This window comes from Dermochelys coriacea, chromosome 5 (genome assembly GCF_009764565.3).
Source record: "Dermochelys coriacea isolate rDerCor1 chromosome 5, rDerCor1.pri.v4, whole genome shotgun sequence".
NCBI classification, from domain to species: domain Eukaryota; kingdom Metazoa; phylum Chordata; order Testudines; family Dermochelyidae; genus Dermochelys; species Dermochelys coriacea.
The window spans coordinates 48,674,137-48,699,819 of record NC_050072.1 but is presented as its reverse complement, the minus strand read 5'-3'; the positions used below and the strand labels follow the sequence as shown (position 1 = coordinate 48,699,819).

The following is a 25,683-nucleotide window of genomic DNA, read 5'->3' as shown; positions in this document are numbered from 1 at the left end:
GCAAATATCTCCCTGAAATGCAGATACAAAGAAACAGAATTACTGTCAATGCCACCTCAACCTTTTAGAACATATGCAGTGAAATTAGAGTTTGTATCTCCCTGAGTTTAGTTTTAATAGCTAACATTACAGCTTAACTTTCATGTAAAAAACATCAGCTTGCAAGCAATGGAACCATATCAGAAAAATTCTGTGGAGGCAAAGTTGCATCAACATATATAACATTATATGTCATATTATATCCTGCAAAGTTGGAGAAAGGGAGGACAAAAAAGGAAGACAATGGAGCATACAGAGCTACCAAAAGTCAGGGGGGACAAAACGTAGTAAAGTGGGTAATTGCCCCACCTGTCCGATTGCAAATGACTCCTCTGCATTCAAGTGGCATTGGAAAAGGCTTTTTCCAATATTGTGGGATCCACCCTAAATATCTCTCATCGATCTCAATAGCAAGGGTTTTCTGTATAGGATGAGGGGGACAGTAGGCTTAGTCTATTTACACTTAAAAGTTTTGCCAGCATAACTGTCAGTTTTGAATGTGGGTAGGGAGAACCAAGCCCTTACCAACACAGCTATGTCGGTAAAAACCCTAGCATAAAAGGCAGATTATTCTATTCGGGGAAACTGTTTTAAATTATACTAGCAAAAGAACTCTTGCTCGTATAAGCTGTGTCTTCACTTGGGGTGTGGGTGTTGTCCGAATAATTCTCCCTGAATATGGACACTGGCAAACACTTTAGTGCAGGCAGGGCCTAAAAATGTGGCTGATGAGTGTTAATTCCATGATGACAGTTTCTACTGATAGAAGTGAGATAGAAAGAAAACTACTTTCTTTAGTAAAACAGAATAGTTAAATTCTAGCACACCTCCTTGATTAGATTATTGTATTCAATCAATCGACCTTTTAATAAATAGATATTTCAGTGACTATTTCAGATAATAAAAAAATGTATTTGCCACTATACATGAGCTTCCAAGCACAGCTTCATACAGCTTTATAGTCTCATAACAAAACATTAAAATAAAAGGCATCTATGATCAAAATCCTACCTTGATTATTCTACCAGCAAATCACTCCTAGTATGAATGCATCTTATATGGGCAAACTGCACTTCTTCTGACATAGCTTATTTCAGTGGTCTCCCCCACTCCCTCTCTCCTCCCAAGTGAAATAAGCTATACTGGCAAAAGCACAGTTTTGCCCATAAGCTGCATCCACATTAAGGGTTTTGCTGGCACAGCTATTTCAGTCTTAAATCACACCTGATCATACTCCATTCAACATCGTATTGCCAACAAGAGTTCACAGTATAGACCTGGAGTTGGGCACAACAGGAAATTTGAAGCTGTCAGGCTCACAACATGAACATTTACGTGCAGCCTTTAGTATTCAATATTCCAAAGTGAGAATCACAAAAGCAGCTGGTGAATGTTAGCAGAATACTGACATGTGACTTAGAGAGCCTTGACCCTGTAATTGACTAGTGAAGTTATAGATTTAAAATGGTTTCATCACTGAGGTATGAACAGTTACCATTCCTATACACATCATTAAGCTGTTGATTTGCAAAGCAAGCAAAACATTATAACTATCTATATCAGTGGTTCTCAACCTATTTACCATCGTCGGCCACATCAACATAAAATATATACTACTTGTATGGCCCTGAGGATGTCCCATCATCTGCAGCTGTGTGTTGACTGGGCCGCAAGTGGCCCAGATTGAGAACCATAGTTCTAGATTTATATACCAGGCTGTCACTATACTTTCTATAAGATAGAAATAATTGGAATAACCTATATCTAGAGAAAACTTGAGTTAATGCAAATTTAGAAGTACTTACATTTTTCCTTACTGCCATTACTATTATGCAAGAAATCCGCATCAGAACGCATTGTAGGAAAATCATCTTCATCATCTTCAACCACTAAATTTGAGAGAGAGATTATTTGCATGTCTAGCTAAGAAGCACATGACAGAAAAGGGTTCTTTTCAAATTCTTATTGAGCAGGAAAGTATTACTGTAGCATTTGGATGGTTGATCAGTATTTCCATATTTCCAATTATTAATAAATACTTCTAAAGTTACTTTAATTTTACATAGGAAACGTTTAGACTCTTGTTGCCTGGGGCCATAATTTGCTCAACAGTGACAGAAATGTAATATTGGAGTCCAGTGTAAAATATTGAATTGTTTTCCTTCTTTCTCTATTACAATAGAGCCTCAGAGTTATGAACACCAGAATTACGAATTGACTGGCCAACCACACACCTCATTTGGAATCTTAAGTACACAATCAGGCAGCAGAGACAAAAACAAAAAAAACCCAAAACAAATAAACCCAAATACTATACAGCACAGTACTGAGTTAAATATAAATTACTAAAACTATAAATGGAAGGTTTTAAAAAAGGATTTGGCAAGGCAACTGTTTCTGTGCTTCTTTCATTTAAATTAAGATATTAAAAGCAACATTTTTCTTCTGCATAGTAAAGTCTCAAAGCTGTATTAAGTCAATGTTCACTTGCAAACTTTTAAAAGAACCACCATAATGTTTTGTTCAGAGTTATGAACAACCTTCATTCCTCAGGTATTTATAACTGAGATTCTACTGTACTAAATAAGCAACAAGGTACTACAATTGTTCCAAGGTCCAGCATAGACTCAGACTAAGGTCAGAAGGGACCATTATGGTCATCTAGTCTGACCTCCTGTACAACGCAGGCCACAGAATCTCACCCACCGTCTCCTGTACCAAACCCTGACCTATGTCTGAGCTATTAAAGTCCTCAAATCACAGTTTAAAGACTTCAAGGCGCAGAGAATCCTCCAGCAAATGACCTAAGCCCCACGCTGCAGAGGAAGGTGAAAAACCTCCAGGGCTTCTGCCAATCTGCCCTGGAGGAAAATTCCTTCCCGACCCCAAATATGGTGATCAGCTAAGCCCTGAGCATGTGGGCAAGACTCACCAGCCAGACAGTTCTTGCTGGGGTCCCCATCAGCAGAAAGTCTGCTAAATAGAGGGTTGCACGTACACTGTCCACAACCTTGCCCCACTTTGCTAGGGACTAAAGATAGTCAGCACAGCCATAAAACTAGAGGGCATTTCAGAAGAGGGCACTTCTACTACAATCCAGGCTGCTCTGAAACCCCAATTAGGCAGGGCACTTAAGCATGTGCTTAAGTGCATGTGCTAAAATGCTTTGCTTATTTGGGATATCAGAGCATCCTTAATTGTGCTCAGCGTGTGCTCTGGGTGTATTTTGCTGAACTGGAGCCTGATTCAATAGATCTCAGAAGTCTCTACCATGGGAGCAACTTTGACCATGCCCTCTCCTCATCAGACAGAACCTCACCATTGCTTTCCTACTGAATTTAGACCAAGAATTTTAACCACACAAATGATCACATTTTATTTAATATGGCAAACAATTTGTCTTCTGACAAAAAACTAATATTAAAGCAGGAAACTCAAAATATATACTGGAATTTCAATATTGCTGATTTTACAAATGTTATCGCTTTTCAGCAGAATTTCTGCCACCAGAAGGCTCATATTTCAAATTTAAACTAAAATTACACAAACACACTTTCTGGAAATTTAATGAGAAAGGCCTCCATGCATCTGATGAAGTGGGTTCTAGCCCACGAAAGCTTATGCCCAAATAAATTTGTCAGTCTCTATGGTGCCACAAGGACCCCTCGTTGTTTTTGCTGATACAGACTAACACGGCTACCACTCTGAAACCTGCTACCATACTTTGTGAACTTTCAGAATGCTGAAGTGAGAAGGTAGTTTTCTTTTGAGTGATTTGTTAACTTCTTGGCCTTTATGGGTTTAAGACAAATTGCCTTAGTTAAACCAACCAAATACTGCCTAAGAATGGCAGCTCAGATATGAGAAATAATCCATTATTCCAAGTATCATTTCAATTTGTCACAACAAAGGTGAAGAATGCAATATCAAATATAAACGTGACTGCCATCTTTTGTGGGTTTAAGCTAATCTTTTTAAAGTGAACTACCAACAGTTCAATGCTACAGACTCAGATGATATCTTAACACTTCAGTGATGTTGAAAGCTACCAGTTCAAGATATGTTTAAAAGCTTTGGGGTTATGGGCAGTGAGGTCAAAATCCACCCTTTATAAAAAGACATGGTTAACAATGCTCTCATCATATAATTTGGTCTGGCTGACTACACACTATGGTGAACAATACATTAAAATACCTAGATAGTGTTTGATCCTGTCTCCACTGTTTTAATTGTTATGGATGCCACTATTTTGAAACTGGATTCTACAAACATGGTAGCTTTCTGTAGTGAGGACAATACAGTAAGTAATTTTATTTAGTTTATTTACCTTTATCCCTCTGAAGTTCATCCTTGGAGACTGCATCTGCACAGGCATCAAAATATTTCTGTAAAGTATCAACCTGTCTACAGAGGATATCTCTGAAGGTTTCCATTTCAGCAAGCTTCTCACGCAAGCTATGACCTTTCTGGAAATATGGAAGAAAAGCCTCAAGTAACACTACAGTTTATAATGGAAAAATATAGTAATAAATATACAAAATAAATATAGCGTAAGTTGTATTTCAAGCACTCACTGCTACCTATAAACACTTCCAATAACATTCCATAAATGTTAAAGTAATTACAGCATTTTATAGCAACATGTTATTGTGTCATAGGTGTTGATCTCATGCACTTACAGTAGAATCTCAGTTATGAACTGACCAGTCAACTACACATCTCATTTGGAATCAGAAGTATGCAATCAGGCAGCAGTAGATATGGAAAAAAAGAGCAAATACAGTACAGTACTGTTAAATGTAAACTATTAAAAAAATAAAGGGAAAACAGCATTTTTCATCTGCATAGTAAAGTTTCCAAGCTGTAGTAAGTCAATGGTCAGTTGTAAACTTTTGAAAGAACCACCATAATGTTTTGTTCAGAGCTACGACTATTTCAGAGTTATGAACAACCTCCATTCCCGAGGTGTTCATAAATCTGAGATTCTACTGTAATAGTTTACACAGTCCATTTCCTTGTCTCTGGATTTTCTCTATATTTTCTAATATTTTGTTCACTCTACCTTGCGGAGTCCCAAATTAAGAGACTATTGCCTCCTATACCTTGGGTAAACAGGTTCTTACTTTCAAATGCTGGACATTTTTATAGCTCTGAGATACAGAAATTCAGAAATGAACAGTACTATAAGATATTACACTGTTTCAAGAGAATTAAAACGTTAGTTGAATTATAATACGTGAGGCGTTCCACAAAGGCTATGATGTGCATGAAATATACACACTAGGACAGTGGTTCTCAACAAGCCGTCTAGGACCCCCTGTGGGACCGCGAGCAGGTTTTAGGGGGTCTGCCAAGCATAGCTAGCGTTACACTTGCTAGGGCCCAGGACAGGAAGCTAAAGCCCTGCCGCGCAGGATTGCAGCCCATGGCCCTGAACCTCAACACTCGGGACTAAAGCCAAAGCCTGAGCAACTTAGTTTCCCGGTGCCTCCTGTGGCATGGGGCCCCAGGCAATTTGCCCTGCTTCCTAACCCTTAATGCTGGCCCTGGCTTTTATACGGAGAAAAACAGTTGTTGTGGCACAGGTGGGCCGTGGAGTTTTTATAGCACTGGGGAGGCGGGGGGGGGAGGGAAAGAGAGAAACCTCAAAAAGACAGACTGAGAACCCTTGCACTAGACAGTTAAGGTTTCCTGGCTCCCACTCCAGTGCACTAAGCTATAGGGCATCTTGTGGGACAATTTCTGGAAACAATGCAGGTGCCCTTCAGTGACAACGGCACTGCTAAACATGATTGGTTACTCCTGGCATGCTTTAATAATGTTTAAACAGGTAAACCGTTACACCAGCAAACTTTCCATGTATAAAATGGATATTGGAGTAATTGGTACATGTGAACAAAGTCTGGAGTATTTCTGATTTCTCACAGAAGGGTTCCAAAAGAGGAGAGACAAGAAAAAGTTTCAACGAGTGGTTGTTTCTGAATTCTTATTTTCTCTGTATTAACCATTTTTCATCAAGCCATCATGAACTCCTCAAATGATCTTCAAAGTTTATATCTGTGTTGTGTTTACTGCTACTTAGAAGATTTTAACAAAATAAGTGTTTAAGCCATCTGTTAAAACTGAAATCTCAGCTGCTATCAGCTCCACCGTAACCTAATTAAATACTTGATCAAAAACACTGCTAGTTTCAGCATAAGAGTTCTTCACTCTATACTAGGGCTTTCAAACAATTAAAAAAATTAATCACAATAAATCGCAGTTTTAATCACATTGTTAAACAGTAAGAGAATGCCATTTATTTAAATATTTGTGGATGTTTTCTACATTTTCAAATATATTTATTTCAATTACAACACAGAATACGAGGTGTACAGTGCTCATTTTGCAAATATTTATAATAAAAATAATACTGTAAAAAGAAACAAAAAAGGTAGTATTTTTGAATTCACCTCATTCAAGTACTGTTGTGCAATCTATCGTGAAAGTGCAACTTACAAATGTAGAATTTGTTTTTTTACATAACTACACTCAACAATGTAATACTTTAGACCCCACAAGTCCACTCAGTCCTACTTCTTGTTCAGCCCCTTGCTAAGACAAACAAGTTTGTTTGCATTTACAGGCGATAATGGTATCCACTTCCTATTTACAATGTCACCTGAAAGCGAGAACAGGTGTTTGCATGGTACTGTTGTAGCCAGCATTGCCAAGTGTTTATGTGCCAGGTATGCTAAACATTCATATGCCTCATCATGCTTCGACCACCATTCCAGAGGACATGCTTCCATGCTGCTGATGCTAGTTACAAAAAAAAAAAAAAATGTTTTAATTAAATTTGTTACTGAATTCCTTGGGAGAGAATTGTATGTCTCCTGCTTCAAGGTTCTACCCGCATTCTGCCATATATTTAGTGTTATGGCAGTCTCTGATAACAACCCAGCATGTGTTGTTCAATTTAAGAACACTTGCATTGCAGATTTGACAAAATGCGAAGAAAGCACCAATATGAGATTTCTAAAGGTAGCTGTAGCACTTGACCCAAAAAGGTTTAAGAATCTGAAGTGCACTCCAAAATCCGAGAGGGACGAGGTGTGGAGCATGCTGTCAGAAGTCTTAAAAGAGCAACACTCCGATGCAGAAACTACAGAAACTGAACCCCAAAAAAGAAAATCAACCTTCTGTTGGTGGCATCTGACGCAGATGATGAAAATGAATGTGCATCAGTCTGCACTGCTTTGGATCATCATCAAGCAGAACCCGTCAACAGCACAGAAACATTCCCTCTGGAATGGTGGTTGAAGCATTAAAAAGCATACAAGCATTTAGCATACTTGGCACGTAAAGACCTTGCAATGCCAGCTACAACAGTGCCATGCGAATGCTTGTTTTCACTTTCAAGTGACATTGTAAACAGGAAGCAGGGAGCATTATTGCCTATAAATGCAAACAAACTTGTTTGTCTTAGCAAGTGGCTGAACAAGAAGTAGGACTGAGTGGACTTGTAGGCTCTAAAATTTTATGTTGTTTTACTATTGAGTGCAGTTATGTAAAAAAATTAATTCTACATTTGTAAACTGCACTTTCACAATAAAGAGATTGTACTACAGTACTTGTATGAGGTGAACTGAATTTTTTTTTTATTTTTAGTGCAAATATTCGTAATAAAAAATGTAAACTGAGCACTGTTCACTTTGTGCTGTGAAATCAAAATATTTGAAAATGTAGAAAAACATCCAAAAAATAATTATAAATTTCAATTGGTATTCTATTATTGTTTAACAGCGTGATTAAAATGGTGATTAACCACCATTTTTTTTTAATTGAGTTAATTTGTTTTGAGTTAATCACTCTAGGTAACTGCAATTAATTGACAGCCCCACTCTATACTCTACACAGATTAATTTCTATCCCTTTTCTTTCTGTGATGCTCTTCCCAAGTGTTTCCTCATCAAAAACTACTGCCCAGCAAGGCTTAAATGATAAACATTTATAATAGTAAGATGCCTCTTTTCTTTGTTTCTTTCCAATTTATTTAAGCCAAATTTGTTCTTATCAAGGGAACTGCAGTCCTCTTCAATTAGAGTCCTGCTGTACAGTGTCACGCCAGAAGAGACAAGTAAAGTGTTCCTGCAGATTTGACTGCTTCCTATTGGAGAAACATACTTTTAAAAAACTGACAATAGAGCATAGAGACACGTTGATACTTACTGTATCACCCCTCTATTACCACATATTGAGCTAAGCAACACTTACCTTCAAAATGATAAGTAATCAAAGTATCTTTACTGATATTTCATTTTATATTGCTACAGATGAACAGAGTTAGAGTCATGGGTCTCTTTACATGTAAATTCCTTTTCAGAAATGTCTCCCCTTTGTTCACGAATCTTATTTATAAAATTTCACTCACTAACCTTGAATGATGAGGTGGATGTAGCAGAATATCCACTTGCTCCAGACACCAGAGACACCATGGAGCCATGGCGCCGTAAACTTGACTCAGATCCATAGCCAGATTCAGTCTAAAAAACAAATGTAATAAGCCTTTTAATAATGAAGAAACCATGAAGGCAAATCAATGATATTTCCTCTAAAACTGGCCAAATAGTTACTTACCAGGAAGTAGCATGGGCTTAGTGGAAAACTATTTTTGCAATCAAAGCATTGCATAAAGCATGCAAATAGGATAAGGAAGGAATTTTTGACTTTCTAGTTTGACAGCACTGTTTACCCAAGATCACGACTGAGGAAAATTTACAGCTCATTCATGTTACATTATTCCCCAAAAGTGCACAGTATTTCTGGGTATATAAAATATTTGTAAAAATTTGGAAGGGCTGCACGAATTCAGCAAGAGCAGTATATGAAAAACAACACTGCTTTTCAACATCCGAACCAAATATAATTTTGTCCTCAGGAAAAAAGATTCACCATTTTTTAGACATTTAAATCCTCACACAAGCAATTTACATAATATTCCACAAGGAAACTACAGTAATCTATGATTATTTAGAGGCACTAACACATAGCTTCATACTGTGAAGAGGAAAGCAGCTTCAGAGTCAACCCTTCCAACAGTTTGAATACTGACACTTCATTCTTATGAAGGTGCTATTTATCCCTGTAATTCTGGAGGAATCAGTGGAAAAAAAAGTAAAATGTTTGTCTGCAGATTTTTGTTAGTGCCCAAAAATCTCACTCGGGTACAAGACTCCATATTCTGCCAGGTGCTGTCCACTACCCACACACCTGGGAAGATACAACTTCTGCACTGAAAAATTACAATCTTATTTAAGAGATGAGATACATGATAAACAGGAAACAAAAGGGAGAGAGGAAAAGGGTAATAGTAACACGTTCACATGATTACATATTCGTTAGCCTTTTACTTGACTTGGTGGATCTGAATTTAAAGTGATTTGTCTTGACCTATCATTAGTTCACTGATTTCTCATAGGTGTAACTGCAGAAGCAGGTCTTGAAAAGGGAATTGAAGATAGATAATAGTGGCCGTAAGTACTAATTCAAGGGCAATGTTCCATGAATAAGGAGTGGAACGAGAGTAAACAGTGAGAAGCAGACAAATAGTGGTCGAAGACAATGTCTAATGTGACAAGAGAACCTCGAAACAAGTAGATAGAGACAGCATTGAGAAGGATCTTGGAGATGAAGGCAAGAAGCTTGAATCTGAGGTGACGGAAAATGAACAGACTCTAGAAATGTTGGTGAAAAATCTTTGCCATCTTGAAGTTTTCTTATAACCATGTACCATTGTATATTATGAAATCAGAGAAGAAAAATGGTTATTTCAGTTGAGAGATTCCCCCCCACACCCCGTCTCATAGACTTTAAAGTCAGAAGGGACCATTGTGATCATCTTGTCTGACCTCCTGCACATTGCAGGCCACAGAACTTCACCCATCTACTCCTGTAACAGCCCCTTAATCTCTGGTTGAGTTACTGAAGTCTTCAAATCATGTTTTAAAGACATCAAGTTACAGAGAATTCACCATTTACACAAGTTGAAACCTGACAATGACCTGTGACACATGCTGCAGACGGTGAAAAAACCTCAGGGTCTCTGCCAATCTGACCCAGGAGAAAATTCCTTCCCGACTCCAAATATTGAGATTAGTTAGACCCTGAGCAGGTCAGCAAGACCCACCAGCCAGACATCTGCGAAAGAATTCTCTGTAGTAACTCAGTGCTCTCCTCATCTAGTGGCCTGTCTCTGGCCATTGGATATTTTAGCTATTGCCATTCCCCTATGAGCAACATGCTATTGTAGACAGTCCCATCATACCAACCTCTCTATAAATTTATCAACCTCAGTCTTGAAGCCAGTTAGGTTTCCCTTCTCCCACAGTGCCTCCCTCTGAAGGCTGTTCTTCTGTTCTCCTCCTCTGTTAGAAAATCTCGTCTAATTTCAAGCCTAAACTTGGACAATTTATATTCATTTGTTCTTATGCCCACATTGGTGCTTAACTTAAACTCCTCTCTCTCCCTGGTATTTTTCCCTCTGATGTATTTTAGAGAGCAATCATATCTCCCCTCAGCTTTCTTTTGGTTAGGCTAAACAAGCCAAGCTCTTTGAGTCTCCTCTCATAAGGCAGATTTTTTCCATTCTTCGGATCATTCTAGTAGCCCTTCTCTGCACCTATTCCAATTTGAATTCATCTTGCTTAAACATGGGAGACCAAAATTGCATACAGTACTCCAGATAAGGTCTCACCTTATCAGTACCTTGTATAATGGCACTAATACTTCCCTGTATCTACTGGAAATACCTCCCTGATGCAGCACAGGATTGCATTAGCCTTTTTTCACAGCTGCATCACATTGAGGGCTCATTCATCTTGTGATCAACCAATAAACACAGGTCTGTGTCCTCCTTTGTTGCTTCCAACTGATAAGTCCCCAGATTATAGCAAAATTCTTGTTGTTACCAGGGATATTGCACTGATGCACACACATTTTGTTTCTGCTTGGCTTCATCCAGATTTCTCACCTGATTAGATACAGTCATTTTACTCCCAATATCGCCTTTCTGATGGTCACGGTCAGTGGCATTAGCAGTATCTTTCCTTTTGTTGTCCATTTCTCTACCTTCTGTTGTTCCTTTCTCAATTGCTGTATCCTTTTACTTGATTTTCCTTCCACTCAATATTAGAATCAGGTGTGAAAATTACACGAGCATCTCCCAACATCCTCTGCAAAATTCCTAGTTCAAAGCTTTTAATCAGTTGTGCCAACTTCCATCCCAGAAGCCTATTATCCTCACTACTCAGGTGCAACTCATAGGAATAGACCTCTGTCCATGAATGCCTCCTAGTGGTCAGACATCCCATTATAGCACCATTGTCTGAGCCATCTGTTGAGCATCATAATCTTGTCTTGCCTTCATTCTCCTCCTCTAACGAGGGGTAGGATCTCAGTGACCACCACCTGGGCCTCCATTTCTTTAAGCATCATCCCCAGCCTGACAGTGTTCGTTGATGCCTCCCAGTTAGAATCTAACAGTATAATTTGTTTCCACATGAAGGATAAACAGTGTATTATTTCCCGATCCCATTAGGATCGGTGACAGTCTCAGGTTCACATCCCATATCTCGGCTCACAGCAGACAACAAACCTTTCTGTTCTCTGGATCAACTCTGGTGAAGAAGCTTGTCTGTTCTTCTTAGTAGGGAATCCACACTTATGTAGACCTGCCTCTTCATGATATGGGTGCAATTCTCTGGGCTTTCCCTTTCTGTTCTGTCTGGCTGCAGTCGTCTCGTCTTCTATTCTCCCTTGCAACCTGTGAGTCACCCTCTATCTCCATTGTCTCTTTACCCCTTCTTGTGGGACTCGCCACTCTTCTCTTCTTCCTTGCTCTCCCATCTTGGAGCAAGGCAAAGGAAAAATCACATGCTCCATGGGCCACTTTCTTCATCCAGAAGTCTACCTTCACAGTACCGCTGTCCTGCATGCATCTGCAAGTCTAGAGTTTTTCCTTCAGCCGCCTCTTTCCTTTCCTCCATCACTCGCTCAAATCCCCTTCTAAAACTTAACCATTGTTTCTTGCTGCATCTCCAAACATCAGATCTTCTCTTCTATCAGATCTATCAGGCAGCACTTCATACCAATGAAGCACCTTTCAGGTACCCTCTCCAGAATAATATACCTCCCGCTATTTCCACATCCAGTCATCTTCATTACCTATTTCATTTTTTGCGTCTCTGTAGCTGTCATAACCTTCCCTTCTAAACTCCTGCCAAGAAGAAGAACACACACATTCACACCCTCCCTCAAACACTCCTTACAACTCCCCCCTAAACGGTGGCTTCTGTGCTAGTGCTGCTCCTGTGCTGCTGGCTGGTTATCTTTATAATCCTGCTGCCTAAGGAAGCCCCACCCCATAATCAAGGTTCAGATGTGATCAAAAGCTCCTTCAGTCAAACACACTGCCCCCTACCAGACTTTGCTTGTTGGTTTGATTTCAGTTTACAACCAACCAAACACACACAAGAACTCACTCGCTGCCCCTAAGGAACAAGGGCTTGCCCCCCTTCTCTTCCAACAGATCTCCACTCAAAATCCCTTGTTTGCTGGCTCCTTTGCCGCTGCTCCACATAGGATAGGAGCATCTTCATGCTTCTAAAATTTCACCTTAAATGCTGTAAACCTAAACAACATAGCATTGTTCTGTTGCAGACAAGCTTCAATGCCCAGGAAAATATAAATTATAAATTATATTATATTTATCTTCATCCCTAGAATAAGACAATTATTAACAAAAAGTGTTTTTTAAAATATTATCATAGGGTCACTTTGAAAATGGTGGCCCATTTTGTTTCTTTTTATCTGGCAGTAAATTCTGTAAGGATCCGATTTCAAAACTGAGCTATCTTTAAATGCTACCAGTAAACAAGGTGCCAAAAACATCCATCCACTTTGAACTACTGAAATTTAGTTTAAAAAAAACAAACAAACGGAACAGTTGGTTTCCAATCTTGTTTTAGAATCCAAGGACACACACAGACAAAATATGGCTATGCAAAAATTGGATCCAAATTGTCTACAGATGAATAAAGCATAAACAAGTGCAAGGAGAGTTTCAGCTTTGCTTCCAAAAGTTCATGGTTTTGAAGATCCAACCAAGGTTACTAAATATTTGAGTATTGTTTTGTTGCTTAATCTAATATATATTTAAAGATGGTAACATCACTGAATAATAAACACAATTCAATTAAAGTCATTCAATAAGTCTTAATTTGCTTTGATCGAAAGCAAAACCTTCCTGACTTTCCCTTATACCTTTCTGTCAAAGTTACCATTATGTTCTAGAGCCAATTTAATTAAATTTGCAGAATAAAAAGCTCAAGATGAAAGAAAACTCCTAAATTAAACTATTTTTGTTTGTGGATAAAGGAGGAAATGCAAAGAGACACCTTTACAGCAGTACACTGTCAAATCAGTCAGTTCTGCTTGTACTGTACTGGACAGCTCTATTACAACAGTTTTCCAGAATTCAAAATGGTATACAAGCAAGTGACCTAGTAACTCATAATTCTAATGAAAAGCTGCTACATAAAAAGTAAGTATCTAATTTTATCTATATTTACAACCAATAAGGAGGAAGCTCAGCAGACTAAGCTGCGCACAACTAAAAATATGAATCACAGAAGTGTGTACATTTACAGATGGCGTTGACATAATTATTTTGCATTAGAATTACGTTTTAGTAACTATTGTAGGGAAAAAATAAAATTATGGCAAGGAAACTTGGCTAAAAGGAGAAAGGCAAAAACCAAGTATTGCTTTTTAACTGGTGTACACACAATTATGCAGCAAGTTCCAGGTACACACAAGAAACTAGAACAGAACAAAAAATAATGGAAGCATGCATCATGCAAAGCCCCACCATTCCATTACTGCAACATCTCAACAAGCACAGATCACTGCTGCACTTGTCTTGCCAAGCAGATCATCATCAGCTATTCACTGAAGAAAATATTCAATTATATACTGGTGAAGAATGTCAGTACAAGCCAGATAATTCTTAATTTCCCAGAATGAAAACTGAATAAGCAGGCACAGTCAGCATGATGGATAAGTTAACAGTCACTGCTCAAAAATGAACAATTTGCCCATGGAAGTTGTATCAATCAATATACAGCATTAAACACTAGTGTCAAATGACAATGCGGAAAATCCAGATGCAATTTCATAGAGTTCCACACACATACAGTAGCCTCGCAGTTACACTCAAAGCTAACATTGTTAGTATACTGCAACACCATCTCCAGTTCTCTAGGTCTCTGCATGGAATCCATTATCCCTTTCAGAAGGCTTTTTCATAACGATGGATGCAAAAGGCAACAAGCACATCATCAATAACTTCATGTGATTCTTCTTTGCTCATCTAGGACTGGTGACAGCAGCAAAACAAATCAGGAAAGCAGCTTTCAGTAATACAACAGTAAATGTATTCAGACAATCATATTGCAGACCTCCATCACAGCACATAATGATTTGTCAGCTCACAGTGAGCTGTAGCTCACGAAAGCTTATGCTCTAATAAATTTGTTAGTCTCTAAGGTGCCACGGGTACTCCTTTTCTTTTTGCGAATACAGACTAACACGGCTGCTACTCTGAAACCAATGATTTGTCAGTTAATTATTTCCTAAAGTGGATTAATAATACTCCAGAATAAAGCATGCACTTATGGGTAACGCTTCTACTTAAATAAAGCATGTTATTTCTTTCCTGGGTTTCCTCAATTGTTTTTGATGGTGCCTTGGCAGACATGTTTTATCATATCAGGTGTCTCAATACAGATGCTCATCCACCAAAGGAGATATTTTTCTTAGTCTGCATTATAAATTATCTACAAACAGTAGGCAACTCCTCACTTCCAAATATAGCCCCAGGAGCTGGCAAAACAAACTGAGGAGGATACTGTGATCTTAGCCATCTTCTCTAGAATGTTTTTATGTAAAATGCTACGATTGTTAACTTCAGACTAAAAACTGATCAAGAAAAAACAGCAAAAAGGCAAAAAAAAAGAAAAATCTGGGGTGAAGGGAGATGGGGAAAAGAGCGAACAAAAAGAAAAACCAAAGAAAATGGTAACATGGGGAAGAGCAAACAAAAAAAATGAATAAAAGGGAAATAGATGGAAGGAAGCTAGGAAAGACTGTTGGTTGGGGGTGAGTAGGAAGAGGCGCGTGTGAATTCCTGTGGTCCAGTACTTTTTCTGAAACACTGGAGATGATTCCAAGTATGCTTGGAAGCAAAGGGGAGAGAAAAGGTGAAATCTTATTTTAAATACAGGAGATCTGTACACCTGGTGCCAGATCTTAGAGTTAAGGGAAGAGCGTGCCAAGAGATGGAGAAGCAACTGAGCAATTTGGAAAAGCACAAAGTGGGGGGGAGGCGCGCGGGAACCAGAAAGAACAGAAAGAAAGAACCGAAAACAATCAGGTGAAAAATAAGAAATGGGAACATCCATTTTTACTGGGGGGGAAGTTGTGAGGGACCTAGTAGCCCCAAAATGAGTGGACAGTGTGCACAGAGGAAAGACTAGATTGATAGAATGGGACAATGAATAAAGGAATGGGATAGTGGATAGGTTTAATGGAGACCAAGAGAAGAATAGTGCATGCAAGGATATCAACAGATAGTGGCAAATACAGAACCAGTGGGGGTTGTTTTTTATTTTAAGAACGCTATTTTAAATTATTTGGAACCATCAAGTTATGCAATAGCTAACCTATGTAAATGTGTTTTTACCATTAACTTTAAGCTCCCTCCCAATCTTTATTACATTTACTTGCTGTGCACGGAATACAGAGTTATTAGTTTCCTCACAGACCTTTCTCTGATGCTCTTACCACAACATCTAAGTGTTTTAAAAAGTTAATGAATCTTCACACCACCAAAGTGAGGTAGGAAGATGTCCCTGTTTTCCAGATGGGGGAACTGAGACACAGAGAGATTAAGGCCATAATTATCAACATGTCCAGTAATTTTGGGTTTCTAACTTGATACACCTACGGTATAATTTTCCAGAATACCTAGCATTTTTTACCACTTTAAATGTTCAAAGCACAACTCCAACTTCAGTTACCATTGTGCATGCTCAGGAATTCTGCAAATCCAGCCCCAGGTGTTTCATGCTAGGCACCCAGAAAGTGAGGAACATGATTAGTAGCCAAACCGTGAACATTTTGGTTTAAGTGACTTGCATCACAAAAGAACTCTGTGGCAGAGTCAGGGATAAAATCCAGTTCTCTTGGGCAGCCTTCAACTGCCTTAACTACAAGACCATTCTCTTCCCACAATTTATTGTCTCACTAACTACACACTTTCTAATTTTTGCAACAAATGAGGCAAGAATCCATCAGACTTCCTTCACTACACAAATCTGATGCTATGCAGTGAATGCGAGAGACTCTGAAAAAGATATGAGATCATGTAACTGAAGACTGTATCAAAGCATATGCACAACACTGCATGGGTTTAAAATCACACATCTCCTTACTTCTTAACTCAGCAACCTTGGAGTCCTTTTAAATGTAGTTTATATAATTTCCTGTTTTTCAAAAAGCAAACTGAAAAAACATTTTCCCCCCTGTGGAACTGTATTGATCCTCTTAAGTCATCAGCAGGCTTAGAAGCTTCAGGTGCATAGCTCAGACTCCCAATTTGAGCTAATGGAGTAATTGATAGCAGGTGTTTGGTAGGTTTCAGAGTAGCAGCTGTGTTAGTCTGTATCCTCAAAAAGAACAGAAGTACTTGTGGCACCTTAGAGACTGTTTGATAGTCATTCATTGTTAAATCAGCCGGTCTAGATAGCTTACACCTAAGAGTCGGTGAGGAGATCTCTGGCCCACTGATGTTCATTTTTAATAGATCTGTGAAGAATGGTGCAATTACAGAAGACTGGATGAATGCTAATGTTGGGTCAGTATTCAAAAAGGGCCAGCAGGATGACTTGGTTAACTACAGGCCAGTTAGCCAGACATCAGTGCTGGGGAAAATAATGGAAAAGCGAATAAGCAATTCAAGTGAAATGAATTAAAGACAGTAATATAAATAACGGCAGTGAACATTATTTTAGAGAAAATAGGGCTTCTCAAACTTTAAGATTACAAGTTTATCTGATAAAGTAACTGCACAGATGTAATATAGAAGTTAGTAAAGTATCTGACTTAGTGATGCATGATATTCTGATAAAAAATTATTGTACAGTACTATTAATAATAAAGCACACATCAAATGGATCAAGAACTAGCTAACTGACAGATTTCAAAAACCAATCCTCAATGGGAAATCAAATGGTGGTGTTCCTAGTGGGGTCCCATTGGGATTGGTACTAGGCCCAATACTATTCAACATTTTTATCAATGATATGAAAGTAAATAAATCACTGTTGATAAAACTGGTGGATGATAAAGATTGGCAGAGCAGTAATAAAGAAGACATGGAAATCTTATAGAGCAGAGGTTCTCAAACTTTTCTTATTGCATACCCCATTACAGATCTACTAGCTGCCTGAGTACCTCTATCCTTCTCATCACTGATACTTTGTGTGTTCTTAACACTACCTGTCTTTAGTCTTCCATCCATGATAGAGTTGGTGGGCAATTGAACCCACGCTTTACAGTGATTGGAGGTGAGGGGTCTGTACATCAATGTTTCAGTGTATCAGTATTCTCATTGGTACATCTTTTAAGTAAATTAACTACTGTACTTTATATAACAAATTCCCACGAAGTTTTAAAGCTTCGTCTGATTAGCCTATTATGAAAATGCAATAAATAAAACAAATAAATAAACCCCTCCATTACATAATTTCTCCCGAATACCCACCAGAGATGTGTCGCATATCACAGTTTGGGAACCCCTGATATAGAGCAATCTAGATTACTTGGTAAACTAGTCCCATTCAAACAAAACGTGTTTTAATACAATTACCATGCGTTTTACATACACCTAGGAAGAAGGAATGCAGGACATATCTACAGAATGGGGGACTATATCCTGGAAAACAGTGATTCTGAAAAACTTCTAGGGATTACAGTGATAAGCAACTGAACACGAGCTTCCAGTGCAGTGCTGTAGCAAAAAGGGCTAAGATGATCCTTGGCTGTATAAACAGATACTAGTGAGCACTGAGTAGTACACAGAGGGGAGTAGTGAGGAGGAAGGAGATTTTACCTATGTATATGCATTGGTGAGACAGATACTGGCATAGTAAATCCAGTTCTGGTGTCCACATTTTAAAGAGGATGTTGAAAAACTGAAGAGTGCAGAAAAGCCACAAAAATGATTTGAGGGCTTGAGAAAATGGCTCACTGAGAGACTTGAACACAATTTCTTTAGCTTATCTAAAAGAAGGCTGATGTTACCTGAAAAGTATACAAGTACATCTTCCCAGGGAGAAAGTACCAAGTACTAAATCACTCTAATCTAGCAGAGAAAGGCATAATAGAACCATTAGCTAGAAGCTGAAGCCAGACATTCAAATTAGATCTCAGGCACAAATTTCTAACAGTGAGAGTGATAACCATTGCAACAAATTGCCAAGGGAAGTGGTGAATTATCCATTCATTGAGGTCTTCAAATCAAGACCGTATGCCTTATATAAACACAAAATTACCCTCACTACAGGGTAACTGGATAAAATCTGATGGCCCGTGATATACAAGTCAGACTAGATCAGGAGTTCTCACAACAAATTTTGTGGTGGCCTCAAAGTGAGGCTACCACCTCTTGCTGGTGGCCGCTCCGACAGTTTTTCCTAAAATACTTAACTTTAGGAAAAACAAATAAATATGGACATACACATGTCCAAGTCACTGTAATTTATATACGGGTTTTTTTTCAGTCTCAATAATAAAAATAATGTACAATTGTCTATTCTTTAGTAGACCTAAATAGAATAGAAAAACAAATAAGGTACTTTGCATGTTCTTGTCCTTTTTGTTGTTTCTTTTGCCTCCCTACTCCCCCTTTTAAAAACCTGCTAGCTAGCAAGACTGCTGCTGGGAAAAGTGATACTTGTTTCTTAATATCATTTTTCACAGCCTCCCAGCCAGCTACTAAGTCCCCTGTGAAAAGTGATATTAACAAACATAGAAATATAATTTTTTACAGAAGATTTACTCAGCCCCAGCAAGACCAGGGATAAATTAAGCCCTGCATGGGGAGGTGGGTAGGGAGGCAGCAGGGACCTGGTGCAATGGGAGGGAGGTGAGCTCAGGGGCCAGAGCCCAAAGCCCCATGTCCTGAGCCTGCTGCCCGGCAACCAAGGGCTGAAGTTTGACCCCATTGCCTCCAGGAACTCAGTGGCTGCCTGCTCCTCCAGTGTTTCTCTCTCCAGAGTGGGGCAGAGCCCAACCCCGGCTGGTGGCCCCAGGGGAAGGGGCCACTGCTTTGCCCCCTCCCCTACCACTCACTGCCCAGGAGAATGTGGCTGCAAGAAAAGCCCCCAGTAGACGCATGCAGCTATGGTGGACACATTTGAGAAACACTGGACTAGATGATCTATGGACCTTTCTGGCCTTAAACTATGAATCCTTTATGGACCACATACTAGAGCAAGATGAGACATTTTGCCAGTGAGTTCAAATATATTTGCCGACAGCAGAGGAATGTTGAAAAATCAGGAATCTTGGGTTCATTTCCAAGTTCTGAGAGAAAGTGTATTCGAGAGAAGGGGGTTCCTAAACTGAGATATGTGAGCTTGATGTTCCATCAGTTAATTTCACAATTTTGCAGTGACACATGAACTAATTAAGGTCAGGAGTTGCTGCTCCAGAGGTTATAAATCCTTCGTCATTCCCTCCCCGGTCTGTCCCTGCTCCTATCCTTCATGTCCTACTCACATGTTCTTGCCCTCCTTCCCCTCCTATATGACCGCTCCCCTCAGCTCCTTTCCCCAAGCTTCACCCCAGTTTTCTGCAGTCCAGGTCAGTCTGACTTCTCCCCTTCCACTGTGCCTAGGAAACAGCATGGGGTGTACTGGGAGCAGAGGAGACAGGCTTTCAGTTCCATTGTCTTTTGCCACAGTGCTCTTCTGCAGACAGGAGGACTAACTGCAATGAACACCCTCCTCAGTCCCTGCACACTTGGGACAGAGCACACTCAAGGGAAGTGTAATCTGACTGGGAGTTAGGAGATGTATGAGGATGGAGCACACTCAAACATAGACAAAATCTACAGAGAAGTTAGTTGTCAAAAAAAAAAAAACCCTCCAACAACCATGTGCACATTTACATTTTCAGAAACTTATAACTTCACAAATTTTGAATAATTTTCCTGGGGATGGCACAATGCACATCCTTGACAATAGGGTAACTCTCCTGCCAAATTAAAAGTCACTGCTCCAAAGCATGGAGGTGCTAGAGCTTCCCAATAAAGGTTGCAACGAGGTTTTTAAACCACGGGCACGCGATTTACTTTTCCACTAATCTTGTTCTCAGAAATGGTTAATCTCTTTTTGCTGAAACTTTCAAAAAAATTCAGTGTGAGGTACAATGATGGGGGTGTTCACCCCAAAGGGGTTAATGGAGGCCAGATAGGCCAATTAACCTATTTGCCTACAAAATGGGAGAATTAAGGCTGAGAGGAAAGCCCTAATCAGGGGAAGCTCACTTATGTGGGAAAAGGCAGCACTTCCATAAAGCCAGGACCAAGTCATGAAGAGAGAGCACTGTGAGTTGCAAGGGGGAGAGAAGGGGAGAGAGAGAGAGAGAGGCTCAACAGAGAGTGCAGCAGCAGGGAGCCTCAGACCTGGAAAGAGCTGAATCCCGAGAGCAACCAGGATCCTCTAGTGGCAACTAGAACCTGTGACAGGCAGACACCTGGCATGGAAAATTTCAGTCCAAACTTATAGTTTGGCCAAACTATAAGCAACTGAACTCATATACTTATAATGAAAAGTGTTAGGTAACCTTGACTACAGGTATAACTACCAGCATCACCTATAAGAATATATATTTAAATTGAATTTAGAGTGTCCACACAGGGCTCTTCACTGGTTCAACTAGGTCAGTTTAGATCTCTACTTTTCCCTTACCTTCAACCTCAAACAGGTTGAAGGCAAGGGATGTTCAGATTTAGTTCTTATTAAAACTGAGGAAATCATCTGATCATTATTTGTGCTTACAACAACAATTTAGAAAGTATCCAGACACATTGGCATAAGCGTATTGGGTACCACATATAGCGTACCTTAGAGGTCCTGCTGAACCAATCCTTTGAGAATATGTAAATGGCTAGACTGTCCTTCACCCAGCTGCTAAAGCCTCCAGCTGTGCCTCCTCTCACCTCTTCCAACATTCTACAGTGCGATTTTATAAATACAAAAATGTGGTATAATGAAATCTGAAAAAACCAACAACGGTTACCTACCTTTAGTAACTGTTGTTCGAGATGTGTTGTTCGTGTGCCTTCCATTCTAGTGTGCGCGTGCCCACATGCACCAGTGTTGGAATTTTTTGCCTTAGTAGTATCCATAAGGCCATCTGTGGTGCCCTCTGGAGTGCTGCGCTCATGCACCGGTATATGAGGTGCCACCGGCCCTATGCCCTCAGTTCCTTCTTACTGGCAACTCTGACAGAGGGGTAGGAGGGCGGGTAATGGAATGGACATGAGCAACTGTCAAATATAAAGGGAAGGGTAAACACCTTTAAAATCCCTCCTGGCCAGAGGAAAAACCCTTTCACCTGTAAAGGGTTAAGAAGCTAGGATAACCTCGCTGGCACCTGACCACAATGACCAATGAGGAGACAAGATACTTTCAAAGCTGGAGGAGGGGAGAAACAAAGGGTCTGGGTCTGTCTGGCTGATGCTTTTGCTGGGGACAGAACAGGAATGGAGTCTTAGAATTTAGTAAGTAATCTAGCTAGATATGCATTAGATTCCGTTTTGTTTAAATGGCTGATAACGTAAGTTGTGCTGAATGGAATGTATATTCCTGTTTTTGTGTCTTTTTGTAACTTAAGGTTTTGCCTAGAGGGATTCTCTATGTTTTGAATCTGATTACCCTATAAGGTATTTACCATCCTGATTTTTACAGAGGTTATTCTTTTATTTTTTTTTCTTCCATTAAAATTCTTCTTCTAAGAACCTGATTGCTTTTTCATTGTTCTTAAGATCCAAGGGTTTGGGTCTGTGTTCACCTATGCAAATTGGTGAGGATTTTTATCAAGCCTTCCCCAGGAAAGGGGGTGTAGGGTTTGGGAGGATTTTGGGGGGTGGGAGGGGAAGACGTTTCCAAGTGGGCTCTTTCCCTGTTATATATTTGTTAGACGCTTGATGGTGGCAGCAATAAAGTCCAAGGGCAAAAGGTAAAATAGTTTGTACCTTGGGGAAGTTTTTAACTTAAGCTGGTAAAAATAAGCTTAGGGGGTTTTCATGCAGGTCCCCACATCTGTATCCCAGAGTTTAGAGTGGGGAAGGAACCTTGACAGCAACAGATTTCAAAGAACAATTATGAAAGGTAGGTAACCGTTCTTCTTCGAGTGTTTGGTCATGTTGATTCCATTCTAGGTGACTCACAAGTGAAGTATCCTTGGAGGTGGGCTTGGAGTTCATAGTTGTGTGGCTTGCAATACTGCTCTATTGAAACCAATATTGTCCTGCACTTGCTGGGTGATTGTATAATGAGCTGCAAACATATGGATGGACAACCAGGTAGTGGCGCTGCAGATATCTCGAATTGGCATGTGGGCCAGGAAGGCAGCCGACAAGGCTTGTGCCCTGGTTGAATGGATGGTTACAACGGTGGCATTTTCACCTGTTCATAGCAAAACCCAAACAGGTAGTGATCCATGACAAAATTCTCTGAGCGGACACAGGAAGGGACTTCATTCTATCAGCTACCGCGATTGAAGAGCTGCTTTGGCTTATGGCTTGGTCCTTTCGATATAAAAGGCTATCGCTCTCCTGATGTCCAGAGAGAGTAGTCTGCGTTCCTCATCTGATTTATGAGGTTCTGGAAAAAAACCCCGTAAGTAAACGACCTGGTTAGTATGAAACTGCAACACTACCTTGAGGCAGGAATGCTGAGTGCGGCCGCAGCTGAACTGTGTCCTTATAAAACACTGTGTAGGGAGGCTCTGAGAGGAGTGCTCTAATCTCAGAGACCCTATGGGCTGAAGTTATTGCCACCTTCCATGACAGCAGAAGGAGGGAGCCTTGACAGTACAAGATTCAGGTCCCAAGGAGGGAGGGACAGAGTCACGGACTTGAGAATAGAGCCACTCCAGACCTTTTAGAAACCCAGACTGTCATGTCATGAGCAAAGACTGACCTGCCCTGGGTGGAAGGTTAAAATAGCGGCCAAGTGGACCTTGATGGATGAAAGAGACAAGCCCTGGAGCTTGAGATGCAGAAGATAGTCCAGGATCAACTTTAGTGAGGCCTGTTCGGGACAAAGATCTTGGCCCAAGGCCCAACCCGTGAACCGTTTTCATTTGGCCAGGTAAGTCGCTCCAGTGGTGGGCTTTTTGCTGCCCATCAAGACCTGTTAAACACAGGCCAAGCACTCCTGTTCCTCCGCATTCAAGCATGCAACAGCCAAGCTGTCAGGTGCAGAAGCCAGCCACGTTTCTGGGAAGGCAGGCCCAGCCAGAGTGGCAGCTATAGCAGAGCTGCTACTGAGAGATCCAGCAGTGTGCCAAACCAATGTTGGCGATGCCAACCCAGAGATATCAGGATTACCCTCGCCTTGTCCTGCTTAATATTTGTGAGGACTCTGTGGATTAATAGTGCTAGTGGGAAGGTGTACAGTAGAGACCATGGGAGCAAGAAGGCATCGGACAGGGAGCCTCTGTCGATCCTGCGAATTGAGCAGAATATGTGGCACTTCCTATTCTGTCTGGACAAGAATAAGCCACCTGGAGAGTCCCCCACCCTTGGAAGATCATGCCAACCACCTCTGGAGGGAGTGACCACTTGTGGTGCGACGAGACGGTCCTACTGAGGTTATCTGCTAACATGTTCCTGGCCCCAAAAGGTAAGCCGCCACGAGATGAATGGCATGCTGCACACAAAAGTCTCACAACCAGAGAGCTTCTTGGCAAAGGGCTGACAACTGGGCTTCATCTTGCTTTTTGATATAAAACATAGCAGCGGTATTGTCCGTCAGGACCTGGACCACCTGGTCCCTCAGGTGAGGCAGGAAAGCTAAGCATAGCACTCGGAGCTTTCTGACATTTACAGAGATTGCTCATCTTGCGACCAACGACCTTGTGTGCTGAGATTGCGGAAGTGAGCTCTGCAACCAAGGTCTGAGGCATTGGAGACCAGAGTTACAGATGGGGCCATGATCGGACCTCCCTCCAACACAGAGCTGGGATCCAACCACCATTCCAGTCACTGTGTTCCAGCACCCTGACTACGCAGTCCAGATCATGCCTGGCGCCATACACTTTGTAAAACACTCTCGGGGCAGACGAGAGGCTGAAAGGTAGTGCCGTGACATGGAAATGGCACTGGCCCACCACAAAATGCAGGAACTGCCTCTGCCCCTAGAAAATGGAAATATGAAAGTATGCATCCTTCAAATTGAAAGCAGTGTACCCGACTCCTGGATTCAAAGAGGGGATAATGGAGACTAGAGAGACCATGTGAACCTTCATCTTACTGAGATTTTTTTTTGAAGTGGCACAGGTCCAGAATGGGTCTGAAGCTCCCTTTTGCTTTTGGGATTAGGAAATAATCGGGAGTAGAACCCTTTCCCCTTCATGTCTCGAGGGACTTCCTTTACTGCTTCCACCTCCTGAATGAGCAGTTGCTCATGAGAAGGGTCCCTAAAGAGGGATGAGAAAGGGGGGGTGGAAGGGAGGGGCAGTCGAGAACTGCGGAGTATAGCCCAGGGACACAGTGCTGAGCACCCAACGGTCCAATATTATCTGAGAACATGCCTACCGGATGGGGCACAACTGGTTGAGGAATAAGGTAGGAGCTGGATCCTAGAGTCCGACTGGAGCACCAACCTTGTGTGCACCATCAAATGCCCGTCTTGAAGCCTCTTGATGTCTTGCAGGGCTGGACTGAGCAGGCAAATGGGAGGAAGAGGGGTGATGGTATTTTTAAACCCCTTGTCTCTCCCTTTCCTTCTGAAGGTACTTTGTCCAGGAGGCCCCCAGGACCTGGGTGACCTGGCTGGAACTGCTTGAGGTCAAGAGAGCATAGCAAGGCCTGAGAGCCTTTCAGCCCATGCAGCCTCACATCTGTCTGCTCCGAGAAGAGTGCATTCCCTTTGAATAGAAAGTCCTCGATGAAGGACTGCATTTCTTGGGACAGACCAGAGGACTGCAACCACAAACTGCGCCTCATCACTATGGCTGAGGCAACCACTTTGGCTGCTGAGTCAGCAGTGTTCCAGGCCATCTGGAGGGAGCCCCTCGTGACCGTCTTACCCTCTTTCAGAATGGTCAAACTCCTGGCCAAGGTCCTGCATCAAGGAGTTCTTGAACCTATTGAGGGAGTCCCACAAATTAAAGTTATACCTCCCCAGAGAGGCCTGAGGGTTGGACACCCTGAACTGGAGACTGGCTGTTGAATAAATGTTTTGTCCAAAAAGGTCCTGTCTTTGTGTGTCATTTTTAGGCATGGTGCTTGCCTGTCCCTTTCATTAG

At 40.8% G+C, this 25,683-nt stretch overlaps 1 protein-coding gene and 1 long non-coding RNA gene across 13 annotated transcripts in view; both read right to left on the bottom strand.

Moving 5' to 3' along the window:
* Positions 1-25,683, bottom strand: part of CERT1 (ceramide transporter 1) — a 160,650-nt gene that overhangs the window by 55,336 nt on the left and 79,631 nt on the right. For all 12 annotated transcript variants that reach the window (XM_038402056.2, XM_043515237.1, XM_043515241.1 and 9 more), the window contains 3 exons: positions 8,457-8,564; positions 4,367-4,505; positions 1,845-1,928 (listed from right to left, as the gene is read on the bottom strand). In XM_038402056.2, the coding sequence (XP_038257984.1) occupies positions 1,845-1,928; positions 4,367-4,505; positions 8,457-8,564 (331 nt within the window). The remainder of the gene's footprint in view (positions 1-1,844; positions 1,929-4,366; positions 4,506-8,456; positions 8,565-25,683) is intronic.
* LOC122460420 lies at positions 14,926-19,181 on the bottom strand. The gene is made up of 3 exons (XR_006281708.1): positions 18,748-19,181; positions 17,611-17,615; positions 14,926-14,939 (listed from the first exon to the last, which is right to left on the bottom strand). It is a non-coding gene; the product is annotated as an uncharacterized LOC122460420 (long non-coding RNA).